We start from the raw sequence: 17,115 nt of genomic DNA on the forward strand, positions 1-17,115 counted from the left end.
TTCACCATTTGTTAGCCAACCTCTTGTTAAAAAGAAAGATTTTTGTTTCATTGCCAGGCCATCTTTCCTTTACATTACAAAACGTCTGCTGATGAGGTGAAACGTGGAAGCTGTTTAGGCCAGTAGGGGAGCAGATACATTAAGTGAACTAGCTCAACGTGCCGAACATAACACTGTGTTAGCGAGAAGCATGGTACTCTAGGGGGCCAGAGTGCAACTGTCCACCTTCAACAACATCATTACCTAGGGTGCATGAAGGCAGAGAGACAGAAAAAGAATACTATGCCTAATGAGAGCAAAGATGTGATGCTGTCTGCAATTACAACTGCACAAACAGCAGGGATGTAAATGGAGTTTAAAACACTCCAAGAAAGGTGCTGTGAGAGTGTCTTGGGGATCTGACAAGAGAAGAGTTGAAAGGAAAGTGAAGTTCAAAAGAGCACACAACTTGATTGCACTGATGCCAATAAGGCACAACATCCTGTCCCCATTAAAACCAATGGCAAAGCTCCCATTAATTTCCGTGTGCGGGGTCTGAAAAGAACATCAGCTGCTTTAGCAGAGAGTTTTTCCTCTTCAGGGTTTCAATAAAATGAATAGTTTCATCAGCTCATAATTAAACAAAGAAGTCAAAATAAGATATAGCCTTGCCACGTTCAATGTGAAAGATTTTGATTCCTGAGTGCTGAGCTTTATGTCTGCAATTTCTTAATGAAGAAAAAAAACAGCAAACAAAATAAGAGTCAAGAATTCTGCAGACCTGTTACTGTTCTGTACACAACTTGACCAAAATTGTACTTGCCTAAAGAAATCCACATGGAGAAATCAGCTCTGCGCAGTCACAAGCCCCCTAACACTTCATATTCCGGGAAAGGTCGTTGTCCTTAAAACTGTCTGCGTAAACCTTCAGACACTGCTTAACTTTTAACAAGAATTCATTACTGTGAAAGTTTCAGGTGACAGATTCTGCTCTGTATGGTAAGCTACATTTGTAGAACTGCTGTTGTGTTAAAACCCTGACAGGAATCAGGAGTCACTGGCTTGGTGTCTGTTACACACAAGCGGAAATAGAATAAAAAATTAACAGTCATGGTAAGACGCAGCAGGAGCAAATAAGACAGAATTGTATAGGAGTCCACAAAGAAAGTGTCTTGTCCCAGAGAGTCATCAACAAACAAGGTAAAAGAGCACAGAGATAAATGTTATGACCCTGTACTGCTCTGCTATGCCAGGACAAAGACAAGAAGGCAAATTGACTCATCAAATTCAATTAGAAACAGGTTGCCTCCCAGCAGCTCTGTACAACAGTTGAACTACCAGAAGGTGGCCCAAGATTTGATGCAAAGGCCTCCAGAATGAGCACAGCCTGGCCACTCTGTCCTTGTTGTGAGGTCCCTGTACATGAAGGAAGAAAGAATGTCTCACTCGACCAAATCTTCTGCAGAAGCAACTTCAGACTGAGGTGAGCATCAGTCAGAAGGGACGTGAGGCTCTCCATCAGTGACAAGAGCTAATAAGTTACAGAGACTTGAAATGGGGAAAAGTTGGCTTAGATGTAATTTCTTCCATATTATCTCAATTAAGAAACCATCTTGTTTACCTTATTTTCAACCAGAAACTGTGTACTCCTAAGTGTAATTATTCAGAAGAAAGAATTTAAAAAGATAAAATGCAGAGAGCACTTTCATGCTGAGTTTTATTTCTAAAATCAAACCTTGGTGATGAGAAATTTCAGAATTGTTCTGTAGGAGCTACCTCTAAGTGACAATCAATGTGCTTGCAACAAGTTAAGGCCTGTGCAGTAACAGGACATAGCAAAGTAAATGCTAAGTTTTTAATAGACTAAAAAAGAAGTGAATGTTGTATTTAATAGGGGGGGGAAAAAAAACATTTTCTTCAGAGTATTTATTCCTTTTTTTACTATGTTACTTTTTAATTATGTGGTTCTATTATCGATACTCAGTAGCAAACAAACCAGGGCTGCATTTCCTTTTGATATGGTGTTATAAGAGAAAGAAGCAGCCATTTTTTCCCTTAATTCTTAGGGGAAAATCTGATCTGAAGCACAATTTTAGGCAGTTATTGACTACCCAAAGCAAATTAATGGTGATCTACACAGAAATCATTAGCAATACAACATAATATTCTTAGGATTGACAGGATTTTCACCACAGAATCCTAAACAAACTTACTTTATAACTTATTTGTCTTTCATGTAGCCACATAAGCAGGAGGAACTCCAAGGAAGTTTACTGCAAAGGAATTGCTCCATAAGACTAACAGCAGTCATAGTACTAATCCAATGCTTAATCTGAAATATGGTCTTTGACAAGAAGCATTGCCTGATACATTACTATTTTTTGCCTATAAAAAGATTCTTTAAATAATGAAAGTTTGCGTGCAGTTAAGTTTTAATTTTCAGATTATTCTTACGGGTTTTTTTCAAGTTTTTCTCTGCATAAATTTATTAAAACTTGAAGTATCAGTGTGATTTCACTTATCTTAGAACACATCTGGAATGGCTGCCATAGAGCAGTTTCTGATCTTTCTTCATCAGCTCATTAGAAGATCTAGCTGGCTTGCAACTTCCCTTCTACAGACAAATCATTAGCACTTTAATAGGAAGCATGACATTTTCCATGCTACACTTCATTCTAATGGGAACAAAGACTTGCATTTCTGTAACTTAATTATTTTCTTAAGATAGTTCACTGGAATACTTCATAAAAAGGTAGAAGAGAGCTGTTTCATAGGAAGAAATATGAACTTCAGATAAAAGTATGCATTATCTCCCACAAATTACCCTTCTCCTCTTCTTTTGCCCAGTTTACATTCCTCCTTGAAAATACAGCTAAGTTATACCACATTCAACACTAATGGTAATAGAATTAATTCCTTTCTGTATTACCCAATCCAAAATAAAACTCTGGTCTAGAGGTCTATCTAAAATTGAAAGTACTCACTACATGAGTAGACCTGAGCAGTTGGGACTCTCCAGGCATATGCTTGCACTTAACCATAGGTATGCTTTAAAGATATTAACACATGGTCAGAAAATAAGTTACTTGAAAAGGTCTCTGCTTATCTCTCCAGATGTATTACCTTTTTAAGTAATCCACAGAGAAGAGCTTGTAGTTACTCAGAAGATTCTGTACTAATTTAGTAATCCTGCATCCATTTACAGAACACTAAAAGTTCAGAAGAAACAAGAATAAATCTTACCCCTAAATATAATAATATTCCATAGAACATAAATTTCCAGAAGAAGCATCGTCGAAGAGCGTTAATAAGTTTGGGTTTTTTCTTTGATGTTGCCAGCTCTCTGTCCCACTCTCTGAAAAGGAACCAAAAAACAAGGCCATTAAGTTGTGTGAGCAAATACATGGGTCTATGGCTCCGACATACTTCAATTCGCTCAAGTATATCCAAGGAGATTTAGCTTAGGTGACTAAAGAAACAAAGCTTTTCAGAGACCCTGAAGACCTGATCTTCATTGACTTAATAGATCAATAAAAGTTCAAATGTAGTTCAGTCGCATATTTGGCAGTTTTAAATACACAGTCATACATCACTCTGCAGGGAATTAATTCATGAAAAGGTCACACTGTATGTTTTAAAGAAACCTGGTGTACTTAAGACCAACACACAAATAATAGGAAAATAAATGCCTTGGAGCTCTTCCAATCTGCAGAAAGAAAATACCAGCAAAGTGTAAGAAACGTGATTTTTCTACTGCATAGCATTTATTTTTTATTCTATAACTGATCACTAATCAGAAGAAGTGCTATATATAAAAAGCATATATTTAATCAAAACTCAGCCCACAGATTTAAGCACTCCTGAGAACTTAATTAGCTAAAACTTTCCTTCATTTTTTCAACAGAATACTTAATAACCAGGATATTCCATTTATAATCCTTCTCTGTATGAAAACAAATTAACTATACCTATGCTATCAATACTTTCCACCAGTTTTGAATACATACATCACCCTGCACTTAAGTTTAGCTGCATTGTTGCAATCATGCAGATGGGAGCTGCCTCAGAACGCCAGCAAAACCTGCACCAGATGTTTTGGGAGAGGGACTGGATTGAAACCCTTGTGTTTACATGAAATAGTTCTGTGTGCAGCACAGTTTCGAAGTTACACCCCACTGAAAAAGAACATCAAAATGTGATCCTTGAAACAAAGGTATTCCGGGAACTTTTCATACCTTTCTAGTTTTTCAGAAAGATTGTCTGCAGAGTCCGCAGAAGGAATTTGATAAATATCCGACAGTTCCAGTCGTTGTCTGTAACCCTTTTTCAAAATTGGTTTTGTCCATCTAAAGAAAACAATAAAATACTGATGACTGGTTTCTGGGATTCATGGTGGAACTGCGCTATCCTGTGCGACTGTTTTGTTCAAAGCACCCCAATTATGCATATCTGCACACATACGCATAGATGTACACACAATATGATATAATACAATGCAGCTTTACATTATGTTTATTAAACTACACTGAGAAACCCAGCATGAGAACAACAATTGCAAAATTGATGCATTTAATTAGTTTGGGGTTATGATTATGCCCCAGTCTTCCCATTTAGTCGGACAACGAGCAGGACATTGAGTCCTCTGTTCTGTATTTGCAAATACCTACCATGTCCATGCTAATGTTCATTTAACAAAGTTATTAAGATTATGAGACACAAGTCTATAATCCTCACAATTTAGTAGAACGCGAAGGTATTTCCCAAGTGAACAGCTATATCACACTCACTGCAAAGGGAGTATGTTTTAAGAAACTGGAACATTATCCTTCCTTTCTACAGTCATACCATGGTTCACACAAATCATTTGGGCTCAACTCTGTCTTTGACATCACGCAATTCACCGTACGCTATAGCAAAGCAAGCTATGAGAATCTACTTTGTAGTCATTGGTAGAAGATCCATAAGCTTCACCACTACTGGAAATAGGAGCCAATGTTTTCAGGGATGTAAGAAGATGGATCAGAAAAACACTTTTGAATTCAAAATAATATTGTTATTTGAAAGTCTTTAGTGGCCACTGCACATGACAAATCATATACAAGACAGCAGAAAGGACCAGTTGCTATGGACTTTGTGCACATCTGATGCAGGAATGGCTAATCCCTTCAAGCACAGCACTCTCATTGACTGTCTTCATCAGAAACTCTGTATATGTAGATATTCCGGTAATCATAAAACAAATGAGTTGTGGCACTCTAAACCAGTACTGCAGCTAATGCAAGTAAGCAGCAATATTTTCAAAGCAATCTTTTTAATTCTCAACACAGTAGTTAAATAATATCCTTGCTGAGCTCCTCAGTAATTCTTTGAGACTACAGTAAGCATTTCCCAACTTGTCCTGACAAAAGAGAAATGTTTCACATTTTCCAAACTTGCAGGTTTTGAGACAACATTTCCCATTGCCCTGCTTTTCTCCACGCATTTTATTTTGTTTATACTTTCGACTGATTGATTCACTTTCAATACTTGACCTACCTTGTCATTTTGCCACTGATCAAAGTAACAAAATGTGACTGCAATTAGTATGCAGAGTGGCTGTACTATCATTTGAGGGTGGTGGCGTATTTAGCAAACCTATTGTACTCCTAAGAATGTCTCTTGTTCTTCTTGGTTTTTAACTAGCTCTGCTTATCAGTGCAATCTAAATCACGTGCCCCTAAGTCACCCTCTTCTCCAAAGTCAACAAGTCTGAATCAAACTTAGTGCAGTCCTTGTCCTCGTAAGCCTACTCATCAGAGCAGCTGTATCTACAGCAGACAAATTCCTCTAACCAGCTAAATGAGTGGTACTGACCCCTTCCAGGGTTATTCTGCTCTGCTGTCAGGTTTCTAACACAGTCTTTAGCAGGGTTTGAACATCAGTGTTCACCTCCCACCTGACCTGGTCTTACTGGGAAGTTCCACTTGAACCGACCTGTGAGCCATGCCATGTGCCTCAGGTCTGAGTTGTGGTGCTGGAAGAATATTGTGCTATTTGTCTGGTTGTGCTGTCAAGAACCATGTCAGACTGTATATATAATGAAATAATAAAAAAGAAAATACATGAATATCTCCTACAAACAAGTTTTTTTCCAGATTCAAATAGCATCCAGTTTACCATTATGCTCTGTATTTCTAGTGAAATTTTGACATGTAAGATGGTTGTACATTTATTTTAACCAACAATGTCATCTGAAGTTATCCATGTTTCATTGTATTAGCTAAAACAGCTGAATCAGAGTTTGTCAATGTGCCTCTTCTATTTTTAGACGTAATAGAAATGATTTGCCAGCATTAATTCCAAGCTTTTTCTTTTCATTTCTACTAAGAATGCAAAATTCCTTTTGAAAGGAAGAAAGCAAGAAGGCAAGAAGGAAGGGAGACAGATTGGCTTTACAGCATTATGTTAGCAAATGCCACCGGATTACTGGCTGGCATTTAATGAACTCTTTCACAGAGAAACCTGTAGTGCTGTCAGAGTTCTGCCACTTACTAGGAATGTTATTATGGGTACACACACGTGAAACCCAGCAGGGGACGAGTTTCAAGGGTGTACAGTAGGAAAGAAGAAAGAAAGAAAAACAAGTTCCTCCTTATTAATTGACTGGTAGCAAAAAATACCTTACGCATTTGATACATAAATATCATATACACATTGTTTGAAATTCTTTTCAGTTCTATTTCCAACGACCATCTCTTTATCATACACCTTAGAAGTATAAAGTAGATCTCTTTTCACAGCTATTTATTTCTCTAGCATTCTCACTTAATTCAAACAAACTGTACAGAAAGGACAGATGTCTTTGGCTTCCCAGAGAGTATTAACACACACTGTTGACTAGTCAATAGGATTTGACTCTCCCTTTAGGCTGCTTTGCGTGTCACCAAAGACAGAAAGAGCCTCTGTGTTGCTAAGCCAACCACCCAGATATTCCTCCCAGGAGCTCGCCGGGGACAGCAGACCCTCTCTAACCCTGAGGTACCGCTGCTCCAGGAGAGCCAGTCCACACTACTGAGGTCTGCCAAGCAGAGCAGGTATCTGGAGGGGAATCACACACACAACACAGTGATATATCTACAGAGCAGCACAAAGGCAGATGTGGCTGCACTTCTTTCCCTCCCAAGGTATTATTACCTGCTGGTAACATAACTAGAAATAATGCCTGTAGCTCCTAGGAGAGAGAGCCCAAGCCGTGGTGAAGATAAAGCAAGAACAGTGCCTCTGTCATACCCCTTCTTTTAACAGCTTCTGTGGAAAAAAACATCAAGACATGATTTTGATGCTTTGGAGCCCAAGTTTTATAACGTGTTTTTAGAGCCACGAGTTCCCACTAAGAAAAAGACCAAGGTACCACATAGACCTCAACCACTCCTCAAAATGCAAACTAGACCAGATGCCACGAGAGCCCTGCACTCCAGTTCTCTCCCAAAAGATGCCTATTGCTGTGGCAGCAGAACAAATTGCAAACTGTAGCTTATGTGATACTGGAGGTGGCAGTTCTGCCACACCTGAAATGTATTTGCACCACTAAACCTCTCCTGTAAGCTTCCTGCAATTCAGAGTGACCGTGGCTCTGCATGGCCCTCACTAATGGGTGGCACAGCCTCACAGCAGCCGGGCACCGTGGCCAAACACCCAGGCACTGGTTGCCTTCAGCACAGCAGAGCTGAGGTTGGATGACTTTGCTTCAATTGGTAGGTACTTGGCTGGAATAGCTTCCAGAGTATATATAGCACCTTCAGCACTTTTTCCTTTAAAAAGAAACAAATGCAATGTTCCAAGAAAAATATTTACATGTAATTAGGGAGTTTGTATCAGCAAAGTTGTGGCGGAGCCGTGCTGTTTGTGGCTGAGCTGAACTTGAAAAGCTACAAGATGATCACCAATGTGACACCAGCTACCTTCACTTAATTTAGTACTCCACTATTTAGCCATGCATTTGCAGATATATATCATAACAAATGAATGCTCAGCTGCACATTACATGCTGTAACTCATTCAACTCTGTCATTTGTTCCAGTGGCAGCAACTGGAATCTGATCAGAGGTAAATATCTTCACAAACTGAACAGATTTGTGGCAGTTTGAGCAAAGGAATGGGAAGAAATGATGTATTTAATATAAATATTAAAAATCAAAAGGTAAACTGCCACTGCAACAGTAAGTAATTAATGCACATTTATAGGCTGCTGCTGCTACTGCTTGCTTTTTTCATCTTCTCTGCATCGTGGTATTTGATGCTGCCAGTCTTCAGTCTGAGAAAATACCTGAAACCAAGTACCTTTCCCATCTGTCCTTTGGGATTTTCCCCTAAGGCACAACCTTGCCCCCAGAGCCAATTCTGCAGAGATCACACAAGCACTGCCTTCTAGGAGCAATCCCACCAAAGAAAGGAATGCTTACCCATATCTGAACAGCAGGAAGGATCCGTTTTCAAAGAAAAAAAATACAACTATTCTCAAAATATCTTAGAAGTCTATTTGATTTCTTCTAATTTTGGAAGCTTCCTGACACAGTTTTGGTTTAGCCACAAGCTGGCTGTGAAAATGCTCAGAGGGATCCTTTTGTTTGTATGAGACTTAGTGAAACAAAAATGCAGCCCACAAGTTCTTGCTCATGCAACACAGGCTTTCCCTTTCTTACTTTATTTAGAATGCATAAAGTGACACTTCATTATCCGGAGTCAGGTTTGGCATCATCCTGCCCCTACAAACACTGTATCCACTACATACATATGCTGCTAGAAAAAAATATAATTAAAAATAAGGATGATGGCTTATATAACTCTCCTGCAACAAGCAGCACCACTGCCATTGGTCTGAAAGCATATTTTAAAAATTTAGATATTCAGAGACTGAAAGAGCTTATAATTGTTTGCTGTGGAAATATGCTAAAATAACTTCGCCACACTATAAACATTCATGTGCAATTGAAGCCCTGGGTAAGAGATCTACAGCAGTCGGTTTTTGCCAACATCACCACATGTTTCCAAGACAAGTCAAAATCTTCGTACATGCCACTTTCTTCTCTACGGAACTAATAAGCAAACTTCTTTTTAGCCCATTCTTCATCTGTGGTGTCTACTTAGACACAAAGATCTTCAGAATAAGCTTCCTTATTGCATATTCTGCAATGCTCAGTACAGTAGACTTCAAAATTCCATTCAGGCTTCTGGAAGCCTATATAATACAAGTAGTAAAACTGATTTCAAAGAATCATTGAATCACCAAGGTTGGAAAGGACCTAACAGATCATCCAGTCCAACCGTTCACCTATTACCAATAGCTCCCACTGAACCATGTCCCTCAATACAACATCCAATCTTTCCTTGAACACCCCCATGGTCGCTGATTCCACCACTTCCCTGCGCAGTTCATTTCAGTGCCTGACCACCCTTTCTGAGAAGTAATACTTCCTAATGTCCAGCCTGAATCTATCCTGTCGTAGCTTGAAATTTCCATTGTTCTATTTCCATTTCCATGTCAATACCTGAAGTATTATGAAATCTTTCAAGTCTTTCAAATAGTTGATCATTTTATTTTGAGTATTAAGACTAATGTTTTTTCCCCTGCAAAAGAAAAACAAGCTTTATATATACTTCAAAAACAGATAAAACTTGCTACAGGCAGCCGGCCTTTAGGTATATAAATCACCCAGAGAAGAGTGATGTGCTACAGAGGGTTTGCACTTCTGCTGGTCAGATTAAAGATGCAGCATCAGGCTGAGACAAGGACAGAACTTAGCCTTAAGGTATTTTGCAGCCAAAATGCTTTCAGACTAGGAGAGTCAGCATTTTCTCTAATTCATTTCACGTTTTATACTCAGACTTCTCAAAGAAGCTCCCAACCTGTAGACATGGCGAACCTTTTGGGCTGACCTTCAAAAGTACTGAAAGCTCATTGTTCCACACAGGAATGAAGGGTGGGCTACAGACAAATGATCAGAACTGCATTACCATAACAAAGAGGGCTGCTCTGAAAGTAATGCCTCCTATGTTATTATGTTGGCCCACAACCTCAGAGGTAGATATTGGTGGTACAGCAGTAGAGGTCGAGGCTTCCTAACAATATCCCATTCCATGTTGTTGCTGTGTGACAGATGGCAGCAGAGAAACAGCCCAACAAAATGGCATTCAATGTGGAAAGGAGTATGAAGCAGAGATGTCACTGAATTCTTCTGTGAGGAAACAATGCCCCACTGAAATTCACTGATATTTGCTGAACATTTCTACAGACCAAACAGTGGATATCAGCACACTGAGGCAGTGGGAGGTGCATTTCAGAAGTGGCAACAGAGACATAGGGTCACCTCCACTGGTGCAGATTTTTATGAGCACAAAGGCTCTTTCTTGATCATTGCTGATGAAAATGCAAAGCTAATGATGGTGACTATGCTGAAAAATAGTGTTTTGTATCTGTGAATTTGCTCTATCAAATAGTTCAATGCTCTCTGTATCAGTTGTAATTTCCATGGGAAATTAATAGGAGGCATAACTTTTGGAGTGACCTACGCATGTGTAGAAGCTACATCTATGCTTGATACTCTTTAGCAGACAGGATTTTCAGTTACCTGGGATTACCAAAAGTCAGGTCCTCAGGACTAAACCCACAAAAGGCCTTAAGAATACATACTAAGAAATCTGCCTTGCACACATGCCTAAGCAAGCTGTCACAGCAACTGAAACATCACGCTGAGCAATTCAATGTACCTGCTCCTAGCTGATGATGCACACAGGCTCTCGGAAAAGAAGTGGGCAAGATGCTACATTTATGTATTTACAGGACATGCTCCAAATATTTGCTGGGTATTAGATACTTGCCCTCCGGAGTGAAATCCCCTGCCATGAATTTAGGAATTCAAGATGGTTTTAGGGTAAGTTTTGAGGACAAATGTGTATAATGAATTCCACAATCAATTCTTTAGGAAAATAAGTATATAAATTCATCTCTTTTCAGAAACCAAAAACTTCAGTACCTTTCTTTTTTTTCTAAATACAGAGCTAAAATAACTGGCTACATCCCTGGATAGAGCAGGTCCCATTTGCAAGCCACTATGTCTTACTGGAAAAAATACTTACTGGAGTAGGTCTAGCCTATGGGTATCCAACCAACCAGAGTGGCCAGAGTCATACTGAGTGAAGAGGAATTGTCTTGGTCCACATATAAAATATGTAATATAGTTAATACAAATACCAACAATTATTTTATTATATTTTATATTACTTATTAACACATAAAAAAAAGAAGGCAAAAAAAAAAAACCCAAAAAAAAAAACCATGAAACTAAAGGTTTGCACACACATGGATCACCCTAATTCCTTCTCTATGTGAAAGAATTCAAACTAATTCTCATGAGATCACCTTCTTGAACCAAAAACTATTTAGGTAAAGGCATCACCAAATATTACTAAGGAATTTCACGTGAATACGTTTCTTACCCACAACAATGCTTTAAGTGAGCCATGGAGAAATTAAAAGCACCTTGAAGAGTACAGACAGTTACTGTCCATAGGCGGTTAACTAGTCCTATCTCCCAGAAGACATAAGAGGGAAGGATACATAGAATTCCGTTTCCTATCCCCCTTAGCACACATACAGTGGAAGAAGGAATTCAGCATATATTCCCATCATACCAGTGTTCTTGGTTCTAGGAACCACTGGACAGCGATCTGTATGAAAAAGTCACAGCCTGATCTTCCTCCAGTTTGGAAAGAAGAAGCATCTTTGAGTAGAACTGCTGGGCTGAGCTTGTGAGAAGGGAGCATGAAGATGGCTTCATCTGAATTGCGTATCTGGATTTAACAATGAAACAGTCACTGAACTACTCAGTCCTGACAAGATAGTTGTCATATGTGGTATGTAGCAAAGCTAAAGTATATGCCTAGAGAGTTGAATGAGAGCACAATGATTGCCTTTTTGAACTTTTGAACTTGGGAAGAAAAAGAAATATATTGTCCCAAAGTTCTGAAAAAACAGTGATTTCTCTGTGTTTTCTATATCCAACTATAAATTAATTATACCTGCATTCGTTAAACCATAATGATTCTTCCTGACCTCCAATTATCTACAGTAAAAACCAAGTGGCAGCAAAGTACCTTGTTTGCTACATAAGGTATTGTCTTGACCCTGCAAAATCCTATAGCATACACAGCTTTGTTACAAAGACAAGAAAGAAGCTTCACAAGGAACATGAACACAGGTGCATGCCTCTATAGAAAAGTCTGCTTTCTTTAAACAAGAAGTTGACAGTGAGCACATCAAGGTCTTCTCAGTGGTTTCAAATAAAAGATATTAACTCCAAATAAGTAATACAAAAAATAAAATGAAAGAAAACCCTGAAACCCTGAGTAGTTAATATCTAGTGTTTCTAAGTGTCATAGTAAAAGCAGATCTCAAACCATTTGCATTCATACTTCAGTTCTGAACCATCACAGCTCAGTTTCTAAAGCACAAACTGTTCAGATTTTAGCATGAAGGTTGATTTTTGTGCCTAAATGCTTTCTGTCATTGTCACCCCAAGCAATTCTCTTCTGTTGCCCTATCAGCCTAGACAATCTTGAAAGTCCAACCAAAAGGCAACATTTCCCAAAGCTATTACTCCTTGGATACACATATTAACTTTTTTTAGCATAACAAATTAAGAAGGAAAAAAAAAGCAACTACAAACAACAGTGAAATGTTCCAATTATCCTCTTCAGAGCAAGTACTTCCATTCTAACTTCAACACCTTCAGCCCTATCCCTCCTGCACAAACAGGCTATAAAGAGCAATAAAACCCAGTCAACAGTTTTGCAGACATCAGTATCAAGAAGTTGATAACACCTCATGAAATATTAAATAAATATTAAATAACATTATATTTATCTACAAGATTTTCTGAATAATACTAACACACTTTTGTGACCTTCAACTCAACTGAATTATAACCAGCTCGGTACTTCAGAAGTAATTCCATGAGAAGAAGTTACCTCAGTAAAGCATTCATCATCAATGTTGTACTTGAAAAAAATATATCATACCATTATTGGACATAGCCATCTTTCTCCATACACACCAAAGAAAGACCTGACTGCTCCTTCCAGATCCAATGCCCTTTGGATTCTGTCTCACACTTCCATGGAACTAAAGCAAATACTAACATGTAGACATGCCTTGAAGTTCTTTACTTAATAGCATCAGTTTCAGAAGCCACTGATGTGTGTACATTCAGTTAAAATGCTGATAAAATATTCTGACATCCTAGAAAACCTTGTTCCAATCTGACACATTAATCACTGCATTGTGGATGTTTCCAGTTGAGTGGACTGGAAACAGTTGATGCTGATATGTAGCAAATGCTCTGACCCTTTAAAGTTCATTACAGAAAATATACTTCCACGCGCTATGAAATTCTTATGCCTTGATGCATTTTTGCTCTGTGATTGTTCACCTTTTATTAGTCCTTAGTATTGATATGGATCTACCCCTGATGAGACAAGAACTGCTAGAGTCCTTGAGGACTGAAGCATTTTCAAACAAGCTAATGTGTCTCATGAAATAATGCATGACTTTAAAAGATACATTGATTTCTTTATTTTTAATTGAAAGACATTCTATCTGCCAGTTTGGATGTAATACATTTTCTAACCTTTTGGTTTTTGCTCTTGTGATTTTTTCAGACCTTTCATGTAATGCTCATAAGAAACAAAGGCCTTTGCAGCGTACTTGTCACAATGCAAGTAAGCAGAGCACTTAGTAATTAATAGACACACATCATTCAGAATGTATGAGTCTTTACACAGTTACACATACAATTTTAGCTGTTCTCACCCAGCGAACTGGATGTGTACTTTAACAGATTGATTTTTCTGTGACATACAGTTATTACAAAGTTTTGTAAACAAGTTTATCTGATGTAGTCAGTATTGATCACAATTATCTCTTTTACTTCATATATTAGTTATTAGCACTTCATTTACAGTAAGATAGTTGGTGCAATATCACATCTCCTCCACGATACGTAAGATTTAAATGACGTTTAATCGACCTGAAGATTCAGATTTTAAAAGAGTTCGGATCAGATCCCAGGATGGTTAATTATGCACTTCCTGAGCATGAGCTGCACCTGGTTTCAGCCATGGAAACATTAACTAAGGTCAGAATCAGAAATACATTTACTTTATCACATTGGAATCTTTCCTTGACGCCTTCCCAGGTCCTAGGGGAGAACCCTAACAAAAGCTTTACAAAGAAATAAAATGAAATACAAGTGTCTCCACAAGCACTGGACTCATTATGTAGCCTTCTGTCCCACAGATCTGTATCTTAATACTTGAGCGGAGAACTAACTGAAGCTTATTCTATGGATTAATATATACAGGCTTATTCCCATCCACATTTTCTGGATCTATCTGCATTTGAGGGCAGGAACAGCTGCACTCACTGCAGCATCTGTACCAGACTCCCCTGGAGTCCTCACCTTTACCTGGATGGTTATAAAGCCTCAAAAACCGCTTATGTTCGGGATCCTTCCCTGCAACCACACCTGGTTAATGATGAACAACAGAACTCAAAACGGGGGAGGCCGGCAAAACAGCAATTCACAAGGGGCACTTCCCTTGTGGAACTTTTTTAAACGAAAAAAAGAAATAGGAAGAAGAAAAGCTCAGGGCAACCTGTTGAAAGGGAAAGCCATCCCAAAAGGTTTAGAAAGCGAGTTAACAGCCCTCGATTATTCGGCCAATGTTATGCTTCCATACCACGTGTTCCCATTTCAGTCCCCGCGCTCATGCTTTTAACATTTCATCCCATCCCTCAGTGCTGTGTGAAAGACCCTCAAGGAACAAAAGGGGAAAGCAGCTCCTTAGGAAAAGGGCAAAACTGACGGCATGTGGGCTGCTGCCAGCCGGATTGTTTGTTCTTTCCAGCTGGCAGCGTTACCTCGAACAATGTCAGGTAGAGCGTGTTCAGGCTTCTATACCGACTTATAGAGCGCCGTGCACCGGTGTTGGCATTGGCTCCTTTCTCTTTTTATTTGTTGTTGTGCGAAAGAAAAGGCGCCGGGCACTGAACTAGTAAGAGAACGCTCTCAAGGCTCACAAGGAACTCCCTCCAGTAAGATCGCGTCTTGCGGTCGCACGCCGAGCAAACCCTGAAGCTTAAGGAACCGAACGGGGTAACGCTCGCTCCGGGAGCACCCCCCGCCGCCCCTCCCGTCTTCTCACCGTTTACGACGAAAGAACAGATCACCTCGTTGAGTAATTTACCAAAGGTTGCTCAAATTATGCCATAAATTAATTTGTCCGGGGCAGGTGAGGGTTTATGACACCTGACAGATCGAGACCGCTCGGTGCTACAACCCCGCAGAAACATGCCAGAGAAGAGATAGGATCCCGTCGTTCGGCCGCAGCTCCCATCGCTCACCCCGTTCAGAGCCGAGCGGCGTCCCGGCCTCCGGGCGGGAGGGGAGGGCAGAGAGGGCAGGGGAAGGGAGGGCGGGGAACGGGGAACAGGGGAAGGGAGCCGAGCCCCGGGAGCCCCGTTCCGCACGTGTCCCACCGCGCCGGGGCTCCCACCTGAAGAAAAGTTTGGAGAAGATGTTCGCCTTCTCCAGGGGGGATCTCTGCATGGTGCCCGGCGCTGCGTTGCGTTGCGTTGCGTTGCGCGGCGCGGACGACGGCTGCCGCTAATCGCTCACGCCCGGCTCGGCTGCTCCACTCCCGCGGCTCTCCCACCTTATCCGCTCGGGACGCTCTGATGTCATTGCCTGCCTCCTTCCCCTGCCCCTCTCCCCGCCTCTGCTTTGCCCAGGTTCAAAAGCAGGAGGGCTGCGGCGCCGGCCCGCGCTCTGCCTCCTCCGCCTCCTCCTCCTCCGCCGCGCCCGGCACCCGCTGCCCGCGCTCCCCGCCCCGACTCCCCGGGACGGCGCTTCCTGCCCGGCCCCGACCCTGCACCGCAGGAGCCCCTCGGGGAGACACCGCCCCTCCGAGCGGAGCCTCCTGCCCCGGCTGCGGAGCGGTGGAGGCAGCGCACCTGAGCCCATAAGCATCGACGGCGGGACAGAGCGGGCAGTGCGGACAGACGCCTTCGGACCCGCTGTAAAATACACACACGCGTGCTCCAGGCTTTCAAATTTCGTGCAGCCACAGCTCCGAAGGAATGGGGGCTGGAGCACATCCTTACAGAGCTCAGTCTGCAGAGCCAGGTTTAACAGTAAGGCTGTTTTCATAGTTCTGGATGCGTGCTGTACAAACAGGATCCCTGCTGCCAAGGACAGCGCAGTTTAAAGCATGCTTAGAAGAAGACAACGACAGCCAGAGGCAGGAACAACAACTTCGGCTTTAATGCTGCACACCAGATAATTTTATTTAATGCTTTCGTGTCATATTTACAAACTCAGTTTTCCTTTCACTTCTATAACTTGAAAAAATATAGATGGAATAAGGGTATCCTTCCTTAAGCATGCAGCTGTTCCCCATCGAGCTAAATCTATAACAGGCAAACACGCTACTCTGTGCTCTTATAAACTGCACTCCAATTAAAGCTGCTGTTTCTCTTTGTAAACTTAGCAGGCGTTTTTTTATTATTATTTCACCACTTCTTTCTACACCCCACCGTGATTTCATAAGGAATCGCTCTGCTTCAGCACCTCTCACACATTGCAGACAGCGGAGAGGTGCCCCTTTCCCTGCCATCGCACCGGGCTCCTTTGTGCCTCGGAGCTCCCATGGATTCTTCCCGACTCTGCTTTATTAATGACAAAACCAGTAAGAAGCACAGAGCAGGCAGGGCTCCAGGAAACCGTCTACACTTTATCATGTCTTCAGACAATGCGGAGAGGCAGGACTAAGTCTAGGCGGGCTTGGGGACAGTGGAGCGGAGCCCTTCGGCATCCTGCCACCTAGTGGAGCCGGGCCCGGGCCACCAGTCCGCACCGCACCGCTCGGCAGCCGCTCCTCGGCCACAGACCTGCCGGCCCACCCGAGGTTGGTTCTGGGCTGCAGGTGGGCACCTTCTCCCCACCCTCGGACACCTCAGCAGGTCGGTCTCCCTACTCCTCCGCACTCAGTGACAAGGACAATCTGCTAGGAAATAAGGTTAGGATGTAGGTGGCAGAGTAT

The 17,115-nt window shown here is 41.2% G+C and overlaps 1 protein-coding gene across 2 annotated transcripts in view; it reads right to left on the minus strand.

Annotated features, from left to right (window-relative positions):
- CFTR (CF transmembrane conductance regulator) overlaps positions 1–15,880 on the minus strand; it is a 75,928-nt gene extending 60,048 nt beyond the window's left edge. The window contains exons 1-3 of one of the 2 annotated variants that reach the window (XM_015853538.3): positions 15,571–15,880; positions 4,215–4,325; positions 3,223–3,334 (exon numbers count right to left, since the gene is read on the minus strand). In XM_015853538.3, coding sequence (XP_015709024.2) covers positions 3,223–3,334; positions 4,215–4,325; positions 15,571–15,623 — 276 coding nt within the window. In that variant the 5' untranslated portion in view covers positions 15,624–15,880. The remainder of the gene's footprint in view (positions 1–3,222; positions 3,335–4,214; positions 4,326–15,570) is intronic. The other variant, XM_085528190.1, reaches the window with a different exon arrangement.
- Between the last annotated feature and the right edge of the window lie 1,235 nt (positions 15,881–17,115).

This window comes from Coturnix japonica, chromosome 1, assembly GCF_054131305.1.
Source record: "Coturnix japonica strain WE chromosome 1, WE-NBRP24, whole genome shotgun sequence".
Lineage (NCBI taxonomy): Eukaryota > Metazoa > Chordata > Aves > Galliformes > Phasianidae > Coturnix > Coturnix japonica.